At 33.9% G+C, this 19,847-nt stretch overlaps 1 protein-coding gene across 3 annotated transcripts in view; it reads right to left on the bottom strand.

Annotated features, from left to right (window-relative positions):
- LOC111928965 (uncharacterized) overlaps positions 1–19,847 on the bottom strand; it is a 50,628-nt gene that overhangs the window by 29,319 nt on the left and 1,462 nt on the right. Inside the window, exons 1-5 of one of the 3 annotated variants that reach the window (XR_002864408.2) lie at positions 19,651–19,725; positions 17,122–17,239; positions 14,300–14,374; positions 13,750–13,824; positions 13,247–13,463 (exon numbers count right to left, since the gene is read on the bottom strand). Coding sequence is in view for 1 of the 3 variants with exons in the window: in XM_086890388.1 (XP_086746514.1) it covers positions 13,750–13,824; positions 17,122–17,144 (98 nt within the window). In the remaining 2 variants the exon portion in view is untranslated. Of the gene's footprint in view, positions 1–12,768; positions 13,464–13,749; positions 13,825–14,299; positions 14,375–17,121; positions 17,240–19,650; positions 19,726–19,847 lie in introns of those variants that run through there. The other 2 variants (XM_086890388.1, XR_015287206.1) reach the window with 2 other exon arrangements.

Genomic DNA, 19,847 nt, shown 5'->3' with positions numbered 1-19,847 from the left:
TCCTAGGAATAGTTGCAGATGCTCTGCATCATCCTGATTCAGTGAAAACCTGGAGGAAAACAGGTTTCTTACAGCCTGATGAACTTGGCTTAAGCTTGTCTTTCACATGAAAGCTGAGATTGTATCACCCAGCCACAGCAACAGAACTGCCAGAGTTCCTTCCCCCAATTACTTAATGAACATTTAGCTAGCCCCTTTCAAAATTTTTCTTTCTAGAAACTCTTTCTAAGGAAATTCATTTCCAAGTTTTCATTAGTTCAGAAGGGGCAATCTGGCCAAGGGAAAGCACAAATCCCTTTGGTGAAGATGTGACTGCAGATCAGACAAGCGGCCAAAGGAAGGGCCTTTGTAATGTTGGTCAAATTACCTTTGCCAAAGAGATTTTCCTCTGCTCTCTGTTACAGCAGAGGAAAGGCATGCTGAAGAAAAAGGACATGGAACTGATACAGGAAAGCTCAGGTGCTTGCTTGCATCAATGTGGCACCTCTTGTTTTAGTTCTCTACTAGCAAAACATAATTTTTTTTCCTTCTCCAAGGCCTTTCCAACAGCATCTTCCCACTGCAGATTTCAGAACATGCTTATCCGTATAAAATGAAGCACACAATATTAATCAAACTGCATTTACTACACTGAAGTAAAAATATGTTCTGTGCTTTTAAGACAACAAACAAAACCAAGACAAGCAGAAAGTTCTTCAGATTGTTTTTGGCAACTTAAATACCTCAGAACATCTTGATTATTTTTAGTAGATAATTTGTTAAAAATGGAATGTGCATCATAAAAGGCAGAAGAAAAAGAAAAGAACAGGCCAACTAAAGCTAAGGCGTACATTTATTTCAGGCTGAAATCTTTTATCACACACCTGTGCTTTTATAAAGAGTGTCAGCAAAACAAATTTTGCCAACAATATGAATTTCTTGTAAATATGTATTTCTAACTCCTCAGTTTTTATTTTATATTTGAATATATTTAACCCTACCAACACAGGCACGAAGCAGCAGAGAGAATAGAATCATTGTCACCTTCATAGCAGAAAGTAATTCAAACATCTGTTGATATTTGGGAAGCATCTGCCTGCAGTTCTCTCATGTCAGGGTTTCAAAGAGGGCTATTGTAATTGTGGAAATCACCTTGAGTATTACATGAAATTACATGTTTAGCATGTTAACCCATAAATAAAGGCAAGATATAAAAAGATAGCAATTAATAACACTACTTTCTCTCTGCAGATATCCAACACACCCTAATTAACTTTCATGATTTATCAACCTATTTTTAGAGATGTAGTAATCGAGTGAACAAGCAAGGACTGAGCTCAAGGACATCTGGGACCCTGTAGTAGACTACAGTGAAATATTCATCCCCTTACTCCCCACTTCATTCTCTAAGGAGATTATCTTCTGAATATGCAGCATTAAGACAAGTCTTCCACTTTTCTCCCACTTCAAATACAAAATTTCTGATATGTGAGAAATAGGAGGTAAAATATGGCTAAGCTCTTCTCATATTTCAAAGTCAAGGAATTTCCCCAAATCAGTGTTGTCTCCTTCATAGGAGCACTTCCAGTACAGATGTTTCTCCCTCTGTGATCTGATTTGCAGGACTGAGGTATGAAGGACCTGTGCCACAAGATGAGCAGTGGGGGAAAAAATGTATTGCATGTTATATACTACAATATTCATTATATGACTATATATTTATGACTACAGAACATCTATAAATTAGATGTATTCATATGTAGATATATATTCCTCATCAACAAGAACATCAGCATATCAGAGAAGGTCCCTTCAAATTTCAAACAAAGCAGCAGAGTCTGGCATAAACTGCAAAGCCACTAAATTCATTCAAGCCAGAATGGTCATCCCATGTGCATCAAAAATATGGCATTTTACTCTATTTGCATCACATGATAATTCAGGGTTGTAGGGCAATGATTAAGTGACAAAAGATTTTAATTAATTGCAAGTTTTTAAAAGGTTCACAAGGGAAAGGGCAGGAGAGATTAATTGATTTATTGTACAACAATGCTGCTGCTGCTAATTAAATCTTTCATTAAGATCTTAGGAAAATGGGAGATATCCATCTCTTTCTCTTTTTATCTCTTGTATTCATTGATAAAAGTAGTAGTAGAAATTTGTGTAGCATCCCAAGAAAGGCTCGAGCATCTTTATTTCCATTACAAAATAAAATTCTACTCTTCACTTTAAAATAATCATCTTCAGCTGGAAGGATGACTATCTTAACAGGTAAAATTTCTCTAGTAAGTGCAAAGATTCTTTTAAACAATTGGCACTTACAGATACATATTAAAAAGACTGAATGAATACAAGAAATAAGGTAGAAACCAATAAGAATACTCAGAAATACATGCCTAAAGTGTGAAAATGGCAAACTAAGTTACATAGAAATTAAATACCTGTTGGGTTTATGTAGTATGTGGGAAACTAAAGAATGGTAAGAGTCATTGTTAAAACAAGCTCCAGAGACAAATAAAATAGTGATTTTAAAACTCACCTTTCACTTGTTTTTGAAGTAAGAGCATAAATACAGATCTGTTTTTAACAGGATTTTTATTGCTTGCAATATTTTCATTCCCCCAAATGTATTTTGCATGCATAAACTTCAAAGTTTTTCATGCTTTCTCCCAAATTCACCTGGGAAAGACAGCTAATCTATGCTGACCTGAAGTATGAGTCTGCCACATTTTCATTGGATCAGCTGCAGAAAGAAAGCAATAATCTCAATGAAAAAAAAATTTGCACTTTTTCATTGAAAAAATGTTTCATGGAAGTTATTCAACATATTGCTAACTATGAGGATCCAAGCAATTGTGTCAATATAAAATAAAAACTCCTTCATCTAGCTAAGATTTACAAAATAGTTACTAAATTGGCAAGTTTTGGACACCTTAGGAATTTTTGGATCTCTCCCATTAAAATGAAAATATATACGAGAAATAGATAATCCACAAGAGCTTGTGTTTATAATTTCACTGCACTTATTAACAGGAATATTAAGAGACAAGAAGATCTGACTTACTGACAAGTGATATACCAACACATAACTATCTAGTAATCTTTGATTCATCCAATACCAAGGTTATTAGGCCTCAGTCTTACCACAGCATTTCTTATATCCACAGTACCAGCCTAAGCTTATACAGCTCTGCTATTTCTATACTAACCCTTTCTCCTGTTCCTGAACTGGGAGAATCAGCTCTGATGACAAACCCAGAGGTGGACCAAATGCCTTTTATTTTTATGTCTTGAATTGCTGGGTTAGACTAGATGATCTTTAAAGTCCCTTCCAACCTGTTAACATTCCTTGATTCTATTTATAAGTATGAAGGGATTTTAGTTTGTTTATTTGTTTTAATCCTTCCCCACTACTATGTTTATCAAGGGCTCTTCTCTCAGAAAACAAACTATATTTTAGTGAAAGATTATAGTTGACATGGAGTAAATTTGAGATCTGTATCAAGGGCACAGTGGCTACAGGATACTTCATTTTTGTATCTCAGTTTTATGTGAAAATACAATGCAGGAAAAAACCCAAACATCTAAATACAGAGAAATCTATCTCATCAACATGTTGCATAAATTGATAGTGAACCAATGAAGGGTACAGCCGAAAATGCAAATACTGCTTTTGGGCTTTTAGATTTGGAGTTTGAGAGCTTTTACATGAGTCCTTAAGCACACATTTTCAGCAAAAGCATCTTTGGATTTTCAGCCCTCCTACATCTATATGCTAATCTTAGTTTCCTAATCCTCCAGGACTGTTAAGTCATCTTTTTTGTTGCTGTGCCTTTAGCAGTTTTCTCTTTCCTACGAGGGGAAACCATTATTCTAAGTTGATGGTCATTTGGATCTCTCATAAAATTGATCAGTAATCTAAAATAATTTATCTGACTGTTGGTGGGCATGACACATGAACAGTGCAGTATTTTTACTGAGAATGAAATCACCTCCTCTCAAGATGCTTGGCATCACTTAAGCATTTTCTCCAGAAGTCTAAACTAGTCTAGAAAGTGGTGAAATCCTCAAGGTTACATATTACCCAAGTTTGTTAGGAGCAAAGAACAAAACCCCAAAGAATTCCTTGATCCCTTCTGTTCAGATAGGATATAAATAGCTGTATGTTGAATAAATTTTATTAAATTTCACTCTGAAAGGAACGTTTTATAATAGGCTAACACAAACCTTTTTACAAATATGTTATGCAGTCAGCTTTTCTAAATTCAAAAATCCTTTTTCTTACATGTATTGAAGCTGATGGGCAATCTGCACATAGAAGAACAGGGAAATAGCAAACAAGCCTTATAAATGGCTATGAATTCCAAGTAAATCCCTTTGCCAATTTGCTATTGACCCGGGCCAGAGCTTTCAGGCTGGCTCAAATATAGGTTTTCTTCTCTCTCCGGCTTGGGGCCAGGAGGGGTCCTGGCCAGAACTTCTGTCTGGGTTTGGACCAAGATATGATCATGCCAGTTCACTTTGAGCACAAGTCTATCGACTGAGTCAAGAAGCCAAAAGGGGGACTCTTCTTCTGGGTTATATTTCACAATTTATTCTTGCCAAGGGAACGCCAGGAGGAGACAAAGGATTCAGGGGTCTGGGCTGCTTCTTTTAAGAGGACTTCCTCGGAGGGTGGGAGTTTTGGAAGGAACCAGTTATTATTCACAGCTAACTAACTTACAAACTTTCTACAAATCAGGACTAGACAAACAAAGATATTAAGAAATAACAGACATGGACATCTTCAAATGGCAAACATTAGGGAGTGAACCTGCTGGGGGGGCACAGGGTGGACCCGGGAGCGCAGGAGGACAGGGGGAACTCCCCGAGCTGACAGCCAGAGGAAAAATGCCACAAGAGCTATTGCAAAAATTTGTTGCCGACACCTCAAAATCTGCAGAGGCACAGATATCTGCCCAGAAGATTCCACTAAGCCCTGAGGAATCCCTTCCATACAGCTGCTAGAAAGGACACACGAAAATCACTCTGAAAGGAAAAATATACCCCAAACTAGCATAACTGGTCATTCTGCAAGCTTTGAACACCTTTTTATTTTTTTTTTTTTTAACTGATAAAAGCCTAAATTATCTCAGCAACATTAAGGTGAATACTGTCTGTTATTACTCGTAAGTCTTTAAATTTAAAGATGGCTCTTTTCTAAGTTGCAAATCTCTACAGTTACTAATACCATCAATTCTCTGTCCTTTTGACATCAGTTTTCTTTCAGATGCTTTCAGAGAGTTACTTAAAAATAGCATCACAAAGTCAGGCTGAGCAATTAAAGAAGATTCATAAATTATATGATTTGTCCATATTTCCCTGTCCCTGTCCTCTCCGTGTATTCCAGCAGGTTTGAAATAAGCAGTCTCTCCTTAGGAAGCATCATAACATAAAATAAATGGGTGAGCTAAAGCAGTAGTAGCAATTTTCATTCATGAAAAATGTTCACAGGAGTTGTAAATGCAGCTATTAAGCGATTCCATCCCCCAAAAATTGTCTTTATTTCATTGTGAAAATAAATTCAACTGGTAAGATGTTGAGCTTTTATATTATATAGTTGATGTTATTTAATCTTGCTAAAAAGAGGGAGTAAAGTGAATACCCTATACTAAAATTATTGCAATTTATTAGCCATTTTTTTGCCTTGGACACCACAAGTTTTGTTATTTATTATAGTTAAGTAAATATACAAGTATTTAATGTGCCCATTACTTCATTTTGTTATCTTTTTAAGAAAAATTGGTTGCTATTGTTCCTAAATTTTTGATACATAATGAATGATTAAATATAGTTATTTCATTCAAACTTGATTTTTTTTTTTATATATATATTAATAACTTAATTTCAAAACTATCCAGTGGTAGTGTGTCATAAAACTGGAGCAATGCCTATGGAAATGTGCACTTTGCTATTTATTTTTTTCTACTGTGAGAACAGCATTCCTAATCTAAACATGTTTTACCACAGAGCACAAGACACATAAAATAATGTAAACCACATCATTTTACAGTAGTTTTAAGATCAGTTACCTTGTGACACTCTATTTGTTGAGTTAAATGCATGTTCTTTAACTGTATAGGTCTCTGCATAATCATTTATGTTGGAAAGTACCCTTAAGATCCAAGAATCCAAACATTTTAAAATTTAAAATCTTATCATGAACCAATTAAAAGCTACCTGGGATGCATTTTTCATGGATAGATAGGAAGTTTCTGACAGGTCTGGAGATTCTGAAATACGACTGCAAACAAGTTGCCAATTGAGCCTTTTTTTCCCTTTTTCTTAGTCTGGGGATTCATTTAAATAGACATATTTTGCACTAGACTTATTCTGATGTCCAGCTAATCATTATTTCAAAGAATTTTAAACAAACAATGTTTTTGTAGTACACTACCATAATTCTCTTCTACTACAGCCAGGGTATATTTAAGAGAGGGGAAAAATAAATTTTATCTTTGAGTTTGGAAGGGAAATATTTAGAGAAATACATTATTCAGTATCTTGCAGCTAAAATATATCCTTGGTCTGTAAGTGTCCAGTTATGTCAGTGGACAGCTAAGAATATTTTTACAAGCTACTGCTCAAAATACAGCTCAGTTTAAGACTTTCATATTTTCGATTTTGTGGATGTTAACCTACACGTCCTGAAATGTATTATTTCATTGGCTGCTAAGTTAGGAGACAAGAGCAGCAGGGATACTTGAGACAGACAATTGACATTGTACACCTGGTTGCTGGCTGAATACATGTTTTCCTTCTTGCAAAATATTATTATTTTTCAATAGTCTAGAAACATGGATTACAGAAGCATTACGTGGCAGAAAACAATGTAATTTAATACTAACCACAACCAGTGAGTCTGATTCTGTTCTGTAGCATGGCCTTTGTCTCCCTTGCAGAACCACAAATCTCTATATTTTGCCAGAAATAATTTTACTGATATAGAATAAGTTACATCTCTTCTTCCCCATAGGAAAAAAAAAAAAATATTTAAAAGGATGTTGTATAAAAACCTGAAGATATCTTCGAGAAATAGTAAAATATTAATTTCATACGTCATTGATGGGATGAGAGCAAGCAAAAAAGATTTTTCTGGATCTAGAGAGAGTGCATTTTGTCAAGTTCTTAATTAGATCTTAGGAGACAGGCAATTCATTAAGGCTTTGTGTGTTTTAAATATTACTTTTTATAAAAGGCTGCTTACATATACTGCTTTCACAATTAAATTCTGATAGGAATTTAAATAGAAAACATTATTCAGAACTTATGTCTGACATACTAGTGCTCTTGTGACAGTGCTAGGATTCAGAGGAACTCTTATTTTTTTCTTTCTCTCAAGTTTTAGAGCCTTCCTCCTTGAAGATTGTCTTTGACTTGTTAATTATTTTTGTCAGTCAACTGCCTCAAATCAAATTACCAACTTTTTTTAGAATTTTAATTTTAAATCTCAGGTCCTTCTGACTGAAACTGTGGGGAAAGGACACACTGAAAGCTTAGAGTTAGCTGTGGGCATATAAATACAATAAAATCAGAGCACAGAAAATATTTCCATAATTTCCACTAATGTGCATATCTGAGCAATATTAAAGGATCAAAGCTCTGTCTATCATTCCATATCTTTTTTTACCAAGTTAAGATTAAATACTCTATCATTCTCTGAATGCACTAGAGAACTATATGGAAGTTTCTTATCACTGGTATATTTTTAAAAGGTTTCTGAAGAACTTGTCAAGATATTTGATAAAACACAATAAATATATTTGGAAAATTAGGGTGAGTTGATAAAATATATTTATAAAATATCCAAATGGACATATATTTAATATATGTATATTAGTATTTCTTTATTTATATTTATTAAAATTTAAAATGTTATTAGTTATGTATATATTTAATACTGTTAATATTAATATATTAATATTATTATTATGGAATATATTTATTTACATTAATTTTAAGCAGAAATCAGAAAAATTATTGCTTTATTAAATATACTTCAAATAGAAACAATTTAAGTGATTTTCCATCAAGAACATTTCCTGCTTTCAAAAATTTTATCCTTTATACATCTGGTTGGAGGAATGTTATACCTGTGCCAGTGTGAGCTTACAAGAAAATTTTATTAAATATTCTGTGAATTTTATATTTTTAAATTAAAAAAAATCTTCAGAAGTCTTCAAAATCAGTGTTCAAATTCACTGTTCTCTAATTTATCCAGTGTTCTCTAATTGCCCAGTAACTTATCCTTACCTTGAATCAGCTGTGTTAAATTCCCTTCTTTAAAAAATATTATTTTGTTCCTTTTAAACAATACACTTATATTAGTCATAATAAATGCTGAGATACAAATGTGAGGGATGTTTACCCTTGAAGATTATCTGAAAATGGACAAAGTTTCACCTTTTAAATAAACAGATGCCTGTGTATTACAAATTGGAAGCAAACATATCTGCTACTGAATTGTATATTTTTTTTAAATGTCTCTAAGCAAGATGATTTTTTTTTACTCAGTTTACACTGCCCTCAAAAAACAAAAAAATAAATTACTTATTTAGACAGAAGGAATCATGTGAGTAAAAACCTGTAGCAGAAATATCATGGACTTCAAAGTCAAAGAAAACAGGATTAAAGCAGATAAACCACAGATGAATTCTTCTGAAATGTTAAAGAACAGTCATATTTTTCTGTACTTGAAAACCATACACTTATGCATAGATATATTTTCTTTACTGTTGCTTGTACATTTCTAAAATAGCAACAAATTTTCTGTACTTTAAATATCCACCAGGGTAGCAACTGCTGCAAAGACATCATCCCAACATTAGGGACAATTATAAAAGTTGCTTGCACAGTACTGCTTCTTATTTTTCTGGATATCAAAAAGAAGAACATTTTAATAAGCACTAGAAAACAGAACTAAATAATATTATTTTATATATTCATAGAATCTTCTACTTAAGTAATTTCACGTCAGAGACCTAGACAAATAAGCTGATTAGAGCCATAAATGTGCCAAGGATCAATGTATATTTAGGATTACATTTCATATGGGAAGATCTTCAGTGGATTTAAACACTCTATAAATATTGACAAAATAGGATACTTGACCCAAATTCCAATATTCACTAAATATAAGAAACAAACAGAGAGCAACCTGATATCTGAAGAAACAAGGTATTTCCATGTAGAGTACAACCTAGAGAAAAGTTTCTGTTTCTATGTTTAAAGGCATTTGTATAACTTTTAAAATAGTAATGACATAAAAGAAATTTTCTACGATCTTGCAGATACAAAATAAGGTATAAAAGTCATTGGTTCATATTGTAAATCCCTAGTATTTTACATACAAAAACCTTTTAAGTTTTCAGGAGTCTCCAGAGACTAAAGGCTATGCAAACATGGATAAGTATGTAATACTATCAGGTTGCTAATTTAATTTCTTTTTTCTCTTCAGGTAAATTAACATTGCCAGTTATAAGCCCACCAGAGTTTCAGCTTCAGCAATAAGATATTTGTTTGTTTGTTAGACAAAGTTTCAACATCAAAACATTCTTTACCAGGAAGGCTCATTGGCAATGTCCTCCATCTTGCAAAATCATCTCTCAATGCTTGGGAGCCAAAGAGGTCCTGAAAGCACAACTCCCTGGTTTTAATTTTAATCTGGCTTTTCAGCTCTTTCTATATGTGTTATATTTCATTCCTATTCCTCTAAAAGAAGGTTCTACAAGTGTCTTTGCTATCCTCTTTAACTATCCTGTCACTTGTTTTGTCCTTTTCTTCCACCACCATTTCCTCTCTCGTGTACTTGAAATCTAAAGAATTTTTCCTTTCTTTACTCACTGCTTAAGAATATGTGCCATCCTGACAGATATTGGAGAGCACTGCACCAGCATTGTCATGGCTCTGAACCTAAGTTATCAGCCCTGTTTCATAGCACAGACTATTAGCTCACATTCACACTGCTGTTGTGATCCTGTGGCTTGTGATTATTCTGAACAATGAGCAGGTCAAGCTAATGACAAATGACACTCTGCAAAGAATAAAGATTTAGTAGATTATTACCTCTCTGTATATGACACTGTGACATCAGGATTAGTGTCTTGCATTAACCAAGTGGCTCATCCCCACCCTAAAGATAAGATATGAAATAGAAAAGAAACATCCCATTTCTATATAATTGGTACTTTCTTCCTTCTTATTTGTATGTGATTTCACAGCAAAAATTTTCAGAAATAATTTGTAGTTTCTGCTTTAATTTTCTATTTTCTGCTAAATCGTCATGTATCATTCAAATGAACTAATAGAGGAAGGGCTGTGAATCAAAACCCTTATGTCTTCTTACACTCTAACAGAAATCTGGTACAGCTGGTCCTTGGTCAACAGTGGCATTCCAAAACTGTGGTTTCACAATTCAGGTTACTCTTCAAAGTGAGCTAAGGGTTTTGGAGTTGTGTTCTCTTCCTTGTATGTTTCCTTTGTGGTGTTGCAGGTATATCAGCCAGCACATGCACAAAGCTTTAGCACTTTTCACTTAGCTTTCTGCTTTTGACAATTCAGAAAACCAGAAAGTTTTCCATCTAAAATAGGATGGCTGTGAGTTTATCTAGTTTCTTCAACTTTCCCATCATAGCTAAGAAAGCAGCTCTCTCTTCACCAATTGTAGTCTATCAGCTGACAGATATCCAAGTCAAGGAAGTGTGTCTGCAGTGGAATCTGATGCCCTGTAAAAACAAATCTGAAAAGAGCTGTCAGAGACAGCTTATTCCAAACAAAACAGTGAAAGAAATTGCAGCTGTTTCAGTTGCAAAGTGAAAACAGGTATTTCCACGAAGAGCTTTATAATTCACATAAAGAAGAAAAAGCAGCAGGCCAAATTTAGAGGAATGGGTACAGAAGGAAGCCTTCCCAAAGTACTGTACTCTCGAGGAAGGGAAGAAAGACCCACATTTAGCGCACTATACTAGGAATGGTGAGGTAGTATGACACACAGACTATCTTAGCTGGGTTGCACAAGATAGAAAGTTTTATTATTCCACATCTTCTTTTATAGGCAGGTCTGAGAAGATCTGAGAGGTAGAACTCTCACTGGTCATTAAACCAATACATCACCATTATTGGTCAAATAGGAACACCACCCCTTGACTGTTTCTTACAAATAAACAACAAGTATCCTAAACAACACCTACAACGGTTGTTGTCCTTCTCCAAGGACTGTTTGAATTCCTTCTTATGGTTTATCAGGCCAGAGTGATAACCTTGTGTGACTTAGTTTCACAAAGGCTCTGTGCTCCCCGCCTGCTTTCTTGCATTTAGCATCCACACATATCATCCAAAAGTACAATGAAGTAACAAATCAAGTTAAGAAAAGTTAATCCTCTGTTCTTTGTAATATGGTTCAAAAATAAGATTTCCCATATATTTACCTGAAAGATACCACATCATTTAACACAAGTAAAAAAAAAAAAGTATTTTCAACCAATTTTTTTTTTTTTAATTTTTGTTTTCTAATTTTACAATTACACTAAGATGGAATTAAATTTTGCATATTGAGCCGGCCCCTCTTTACAATTAAGATCTTATAAATGCATAGTTTTAATTTGTAACTAATTTTTCAGGAATGTTTGTAAAATTAAGTGTACCTGCACTATGCCAATGCAAAATAGCCTAAACTCTGAAAATGGTTGTGCATTTGAAGGGTGCAATATATCATGTTCTGTAATTATTGGAGGGGCCAGTAATCCCCAGTTCAATTTTTACAACTCTAATTTTCACATCAAAACCAATGTCTACATGAATTACAATCACCCCAATACACTGCAAATTAACTCTTATTTATCAAACATTTTAGTATAACGTTTATGTAACATTTGTAAATGATAAAAAGATGGTTTAAAATATCTGAGCCCCTAACCACAAAGCTTCTGAGAATGTACTTTTGATTCATTTTGTACCTTTCATAGGCTTATATTCTTGTAAAACAATAAAACAATAATAAATATTATACCTTTCAGACTACGCGGTTTCATCAAGAAAACAGTTATCAATAAACTTAGTTCACTAAAACTAGATGGATAGTAAAACTAGCACTGCAAGCCCAGGTGATTTCATAGCTTCTCTCAGCAAACTAAACCAATGCAAAAATAAGCCCGAAATTTGCAATTTAAAGTACTGCTGTAGGGAGCATGAAAAAAAATCCTTTGATTTCCTGCTTTCATTCTGGGTTATTTGTATGATCTTAAATGACATTATATACAACACAGTCCAATGTGATACAGCAGAAGCTAACCCTACGTAATCCAAAGAAGGAAATAAATCTGACTTTTGCCTTGAGGACAGACAAAGGCTGGTTATTTTAGGGCATTCACACAGGATCACAGGGTTGAGTTTGGAAACTTGGGATTTTGGATGTCATCTGGTCAAACCCCCCTCTGCTCAAATGGGATCACCCCAGAACATTTCATTTGTCAATTTTCAATTGTCCAGGACCACAATCAGATGGTTTTTGAATATATCCAAGGAAAGAGCTTTACACATTATCTCTGTGCCAGAGCTTGGTTGCACTTTTCTGATGTTTGAAAGGAACCTGATGCCATTTCATTTTGTGCCTGTTATCTCTTTCACTATAACTGGGCACTGCTAGAAAAAGCCTGTCTCTGTTTGGTTTGCTCCTTTCATGTATTTCTACACGCTGATGAGATTCCTGGAGCATTTCCTCTTCTGGACTAAGCAGTCCCAGCTTTCTCAACCTTTCTTTGTATAAGAGTTGCTCCTTTGCTGAGCTCTCTCCTGTATGTCCACACTTCTTTTGTATTTGAGTGCCACTGGAATGAACTTTACATTTACCCTCTGTACGGGTGGCTTTGGACCACCAACATAGATCAGAAGGGTTATTTCCCTGTGTCATATTGCACATAATCATGTAGTCTTTAGCTTCACGAAATAAAGTCAGTGACACCTTGCTACAGACTGCTTTTCTGAATTTGCAAGAAATTTTATCTGTAGACTGCCATATTACTTTTGTAAATAAGGGACATTTTATTGTAATTATGACCTCTGAATAATACATTAAAGACTTGGAAGGTTTTGTTTAGCATTCACAATACTTCACATATACAAACACACACACACACAGACATATATATTATAAACTTCAGTAAATGCCTATATTTGAAATACCAGTGCAGCTACTAATTAAAAAAATAAGTGCATTACGATCTGATTTAAATAATTTTGTAAAGATGGAGACAATTTTAATAATTACCAGAACAAGCCAAACTCTACAAAAATAGTTTGTCTGGCTAGTAATTGGACAAAATTTAATTTGAGTGACCAAAACCAGTACAACCTCATTAGTTATCTGTTGTGTGAATTCACTTGTAGATTCTAAAGGGTTCACATAGTTCAGAGTCTGTGGTCACTTCACTCATACAATGAGTCAGATACTGTGCACAGGGAAACAAGACAAAGTCATCATGACTGTGCAGGTCAAAATCAACTTTATAATAAAGCATGTCCCTTCACCTCATAGTGACAGAAGTGCTCTTACCTGATAAAAACATTGTTAGATGCATACATTTATTCAGAGCAACTATGAATCAGAATTTTTTTTGGCACTATCTCAGTCAAGTATGTGAAGAGCTTTATACTTTGCTGTATTATGAAATGTAATAAAGTGGTAAAATACCAAATCACTGACAGGAGAACAAATAAGGAAATTCTTATTCTTACGTTAGGTGTTTCCACAACAGATAATCATGCACATTATCTCTTCTTTCTTCACCATCATTTCCATGAGATAGGAATCTGAAAATAATGTCCACATAAAATACTATTGTCAATAAATTCACACAAAATACTGATTGCTCAAGATTTTTCACTATGGTCAACAACAACAACAAAAAAGTATTAATCTAGACATCTAAGCTTAAATAAAAGGACACCTGTCAGGAAAATGGAGAGCAATGATAGTAAGTCTCCAAACCCCAGAATACCAGATGAGAGCATGAGCAAGCATCAGAAAAAAGCTGAGAGGCATCATTAAAATTAACCTAGACAAACAACATCCCTTATCTAGAAGAGTGGACAAGGCAGAGCAGTTAGAAAACTTTTCTAATGTTCCTTTCTTGGGGGATGTTCCCTTCCAAAATACATTTCATCCAGAAAATTACATTTCATTTTCAAATAGCTACAAATGCCCTGAAGTTTAGTAAATGCAGATAATATAACTGAATACCTCAATACCACACTGTTATCTTGATTTGCATTATGAACTACTCACTTGTGTGAGTGTCCACTTGTGTATATGTCCATGATACCTCTGAAAGCACTAATGTCTTCATTTTTCTGTCAGAGCCTGTAAAAATTATTTAATGTCTTTTTTTCTTTCAGCATAAAAAAAAAAAATGCAAATTCATAGTTTATCCAAATTCATAAATCCAAGTAAAGACATCTGCTGCTAATAGTAGAGAAAGAGGCAAGTGTCCTGCACTGATTTATATTTTTAATTCCTGGCCTCAAAACTGACATTCCTAATACCTCAACATTTGATTTTTTTCTGCTATAAAAGTAGCTTCACAATTTAAAGTAGAAAGTAAAACAAACAAACAAAAACAAAAAAAAACCACCCAAAACTTTTTCTACAATCCTATTCTTTGCTATTTTGCTAAAATTTCTTGAAAAGAAACAACTTGACACTCCAAACTTGAATGGATTTTTAGTGAAAAAACCCTAAAAAAAACCCAAAAAGAAACCCAAGAAAGAAAGCTAATTAACAATTGCAAAATAAAAATTGGAATGATTTTGCTTTTCTGTCAGGCAGCTATTAGTTAAATTCTCATTTTTGCAAACATTCTATTTCATATTTTGTAATCCTTAAAGACCTTTAAAAAGAGTTATTGTATTATTCGGAAAACTATTTTCCACATAACACATATTTTTTATGTCTCTCATATATGTGTGGACATGCATGCCAGGATGCCACTATAAAACCTATTCACTTTCTAGTATCCAATAAAATTCTAGTTTTCCCGGGCCAATACCACTGTTTCATAGGTGACAAGGTTAAAATGCACATGAAGGATTGTGAAAGTTAGAGGTATCTGATTCTGTGGAAAAGACCTTTGGTGAGGAAAAACTATAAATAGAAAAAGAAGTTCCCTTTATTCAGCTGCCCATGGATTCAAGATATTTTCAGATTTTGTTTCTCTGATAGCACAAGATGAAATTCACACCAAAAAATGGAGTAGACTCAAGTGGGACAGCATCTCTTTAGAAAAAAACATGAGTAAATGAAGAAATGCTTTTAAGTTCTGAAAAAATGCTATTAAATTCGCTGACCCAACACAGAAAAATTGCATTAAATTACATTTACATTTATGTACCTAATCTATTAAAAATCACTTCTGATAAATAATGAAAGACTTTAGTGTAGTATAAGGGTCATACACAGGAAAATACATGACTCTAAATATAAATTGTTATATTTCTGTTATTATTATCAAATTTCCATTTAAATTAAACAATACTTTTGACTTGAGAAGTAGTTAGAAAAATCCTTTGCTTCTATATTAACCTATTGCTAATGTGATATGTTGCATGGAGTTACAAGAAATTAAAAACATAAACAAGGGAGATAATTTTGACTTTTTTTTCTATTATCAAATAAAAAATATGTCACTGACCATCTGTCCTATATCATACTACAAAAATTTTCCCACATAAACTCTAATTTTAAACAGCTACCTTGCCTTTGGATGAGCCTCAGGAACATTACTACATCACTACCTATTATTAAATTAGTGGCTTTCATGGTCTATGTGGCCAAACTGGATGTCAATGAAAATAAAGATTATATATTCACTGGTACTTGGACAGACTTGAATTTCCTATTTATTATTTTTTTATCTCTATAAAGATTTGAGGTACGGATGAACTCTGACAGTGGGGATACTCAATGTTATTTAAAAAGGTTACCTTGAATTTGACCTTTCTTTGCTTCTTCCATCTTCTTGTTTTCAAAAGCAGAGCAAATTTTTCTGTTTCTAATATAATATTCATAGTGAAATTTCATAGTACATTGGTTCAGTTAAAATGATTCACCAAAAAAGAAATCAGTAAAATGATGAAACACTTTAACACTCCAAGAATATTATTATTATTATTATTTTGAGAATATGATTTAGCAAAATCTATTCATTAACTGTTTTGTATTCTCAGAAGTGGAAGCTTTAGTAAATAAAGAAAAACAAACCACGCATATCTACAGGCCAGGCCAGGAGTTTGCTAGCTGCTGTTCCACATTAGAATCTCAATTAGTACAGGACAATTAAAGGGCTTCTCTATGGACTAGAGATATGAGAATGTATGAAAAAAGAGAGCATTTCTAATATGAAATAAAAATACTGGATGGAAATACTGAGAAAGGGAGATTTAAAGAACAGCAATATTAGAAAGGGAAGGTAAAAATTCAGACAAAATATGGGCTTTTCTGCAGAGAGCAAGAAATTTCATTTTCAGGCTCTCCTTGAAGTTACAAACCAATCTTTCATTACGAGAGCTTTTTCTTTCTTCATGAAAAAAAAAAAGAAATCCAAGATTTACACAGTAATGTAGCAATTCAATGGTTATGAAAATGTGCCAGGAATTTAATTCATTTCACATTCAGAAGCTCCTAAAGTTTGAGAGCACATTTGGCCACATCTATATTTAAATTTGTTATACTTAGTCATAATTTTTAAACATACCCTTCATCTTTTTTTTCTTGAAAGAAACATTTGCTGTAGAATAATGAATATGAATTATGCAAAGAAAGTCTTTAAAGAAATATTTCTTGCATATTTTAAGCCTGTTAAAAAGTTGAGTTTGAAAGACATTGACATCCAGAGAGACTAATTTCTTTTTATAATAAGAAAAATCATCACAAAATTGTAGTTCAGAACATGTCAGGTAAGTTACTGGCAGGAAAAATTTTGTTACAACTATTATTTTATTTTCTGAAAGGGTAGAAATCTTACCCTATTCATATTGTAGAAAGTAAAAATATTTCTAATTCATTTCCTTATCTCAACCTAAAGAAAAAAAAAAGAAAAGCTTAACATTTACCTGACAAAACTTTTCATATTCATAATGGAAGTTAACTTAGAAAAAATGATTCAGCCATGGAAGTTGGAAATCTGCAGTCAGTCTCAGAATTCAGCACCACCAAATTCAGCAGCAGCTCCTAGAGGAAATAACACCAACATCCAAATAAGTTCTTCCTCAACAGTTCAGTTAGAATAGAGTTGGACACAGAAATAAGCAAAGCAGTGCCAGCTCATTAAACATTTTAACCACAATGCAAAGAATTCCTGCCAATCCTAGAGCTGAATTTTGTTTCCTTTGCCATAATATATCCTCTCTTAGATGAGGACATGAAAACTGACCCAGAAGCTAGCTTTAGCATAGTGACCTAGTCCTTGTCCTAAATGTTCTTAGGAGACTACAAGTAGCATCAAATCTTAAAATTACTAAAACTCATGTTATAAATCTAGCTAAAAAATATTCCTTGTTTTCAAGTTTGGACCCTTTACTAATTCTCCATATCAAGATCGAACCTTAAGTTTGCTTAACTAAGCTTCCTGGAAATTCAGTCCCAAAGGAAAACTCAACTTTAACATTTCTTGGTCTTAGTCCAGGGTTCATATTTTGCAGCACCTGGCTGAAATTGTAGGATATGGTAGTACACCTGGAATCCTCTTTGTATACATGTCCAAGCTTTTCTATGACCCACCTAATTACTTAACCATAAGCCCCTGAGTATTGTTCACTCATGCTGATTAATCCTTGACTTTCTGTATGGATGTGTTTGGTTGTGCAGGGCTTTTTTCATCCCTTTTTAGCATCAAACATTGACTTTCTTCTTGAAAATTTAAATTCACTTAATATCATGAAGCAGGACAACTTCTCTTAGACTTAGTTACCAGCTGGACAGACACCCAAACTTGAAGCTAACAAGAGAATAGCAATCATTGCCAGACGAACACCTGGCATCTTTTATGATTAATTTTACTTCTCTGGCTTACCATCTAGTTTTCCCTTCTGACAGAACATTGTCAAAGGCAAGCCAGTAAATGTGGCAACAGAGATTTAGCAGAAGCCCTGAGACATCCCTGATAAGCTCAGCCAAAACCTCCTTGATGGGGAGTAGTTTGCAGGACAAAGAATCTTTGATAACTATCTGACATCTCAGAAAAGCAGGACTTAAGCAACCATTTAGGTTCTGCACCCACTTACATCTCTGCACCAAAAAGTTACTAGAAAAATAACTTAGTACCTAACCATAAGAAGCCTCTTTGGACAAGATCATCCAGAGGGAGAGGACCCTGGCTGGATATGTCTGGCTGTTCTCAGCATCCAAGATGTGGATAATCTATAAGTAATGTTTTCCTGTCTTTGAGCAGACCAGCTCCAGGGAGCAGCTTAGTGCTCAAGGGCCAATAAAGCCAGAAACACTTGTAAGTACAAAAGAACATTTAATAATGGGAAAGGAAAGCAGTTCTCTGTAACCTCTTTCATTCTTTTCTAACCTTATTTTTTATGACTCAGTCTGCCTCAATAGTCCAAATACTTAGCAGTTATAAAAAGAAGAAGCTAGTCATTTATTATATGGGTTTGTTTTCTCGGTGTTTTTGGGTTTTTTTCATTTTTTACTAGCTGTAACAAAAAAATCTCCACCAGACAGTTCTACTTTTGTTCTTTTCTTCCAATCTATAAGGCTGTGTTAGCTGGAAGAGTGTTTTTACAGATGCAATTCTTGCACACGAAAAAGTGACACTTGTCTCCCAGAAGAACTGAAAGTCAAGTTTTTATCCACTCTTTTCATACATTATCTTTGAAAGGCACTTTCATCCCATCCGCTTTGCTGCATTTATACATGTTGAGATCTTTCAGACTACAAATGAATTTGAATTTTTATAGCATAAAATAAATTAATGTAGATTTGCATTAGGTGTACATTTTCAGTTTTAAAAAAAAATTTGGTCTACTGTCATAATAAGGAATTTTGAAAACTAATTGAAGTATATTTTTGTAATTTCATGGATAAAAATTATCATGAACTTTTTTATCTTAAGCATCTTTAGATATCAATATGCAAATAAAGATATGGTACTGACCCGTATCTCATGATTTCAAGCATTTAACATGTAATGAAATTTACAGATTAAACGCTAGCAAGAAACATCTTCTTCCTGCATTAGAGTTTCCTGATAGCACAGTATGTCACTGTATAGGTTGTTATTCCTTAACATTTCGAAGCCGACAAACTTAAAGACATAGAACATGATATATCTATCCTGAAAGAAATTTACTGATTCAGTTAACAAAAGAAATAGTTGAATAATTGTTGTGGAATTCTAGTGAGCCAACCAGTCCCATAATCCATTAAATAAGCATTCAAGTAACTTAAAAGAATGTGGCATCTTTCTAAACTTGCATCCTGTGCTCTGTTACATGCCTGCAGTCACCCTTAACAAGGATCCCAGAAGCTTAAGGAGGAAAAATGTACTGTGAAATTCAGCATCTCAAAAGCAGATTGTTGGGTAAGAGTTTCTTAAGTTCAAAGTCCAGCTATAGTTCTTTGAGTAAGAATACCTGTCACTGTTGGACATGAAATAAAAAGCGTGGATTCAATTCAAAAGGCAGAGAGAGGATCCTTCAGGAGTGGGTGTATTTCCGAGCTTTTCAGCCCTTTTTATAGGGTGTTGCGATACAAGTTTAACATGATTGGTAAAGGGAACACCACCTCTCTGTCCCATTGGTGGAACAAGAGAAAACACACTCATCACAGC

The sequence above is a fragment of the Cyanistes caeruleus genome, chromosome 5 (assembly GCF_971803275.1).
Source record: "Cyanistes caeruleus chromosome 5, bCyaCae1.hap1.1, whole genome shotgun sequence".
Lineage (NCBI taxonomy): Eukaryota > Metazoa > Chordata > Aves > Passeriformes > Paridae > Cyanistes > Cyanistes caeruleus.
This window is presented reverse-complemented; position numbering and strand designations above follow the sequence as displayed.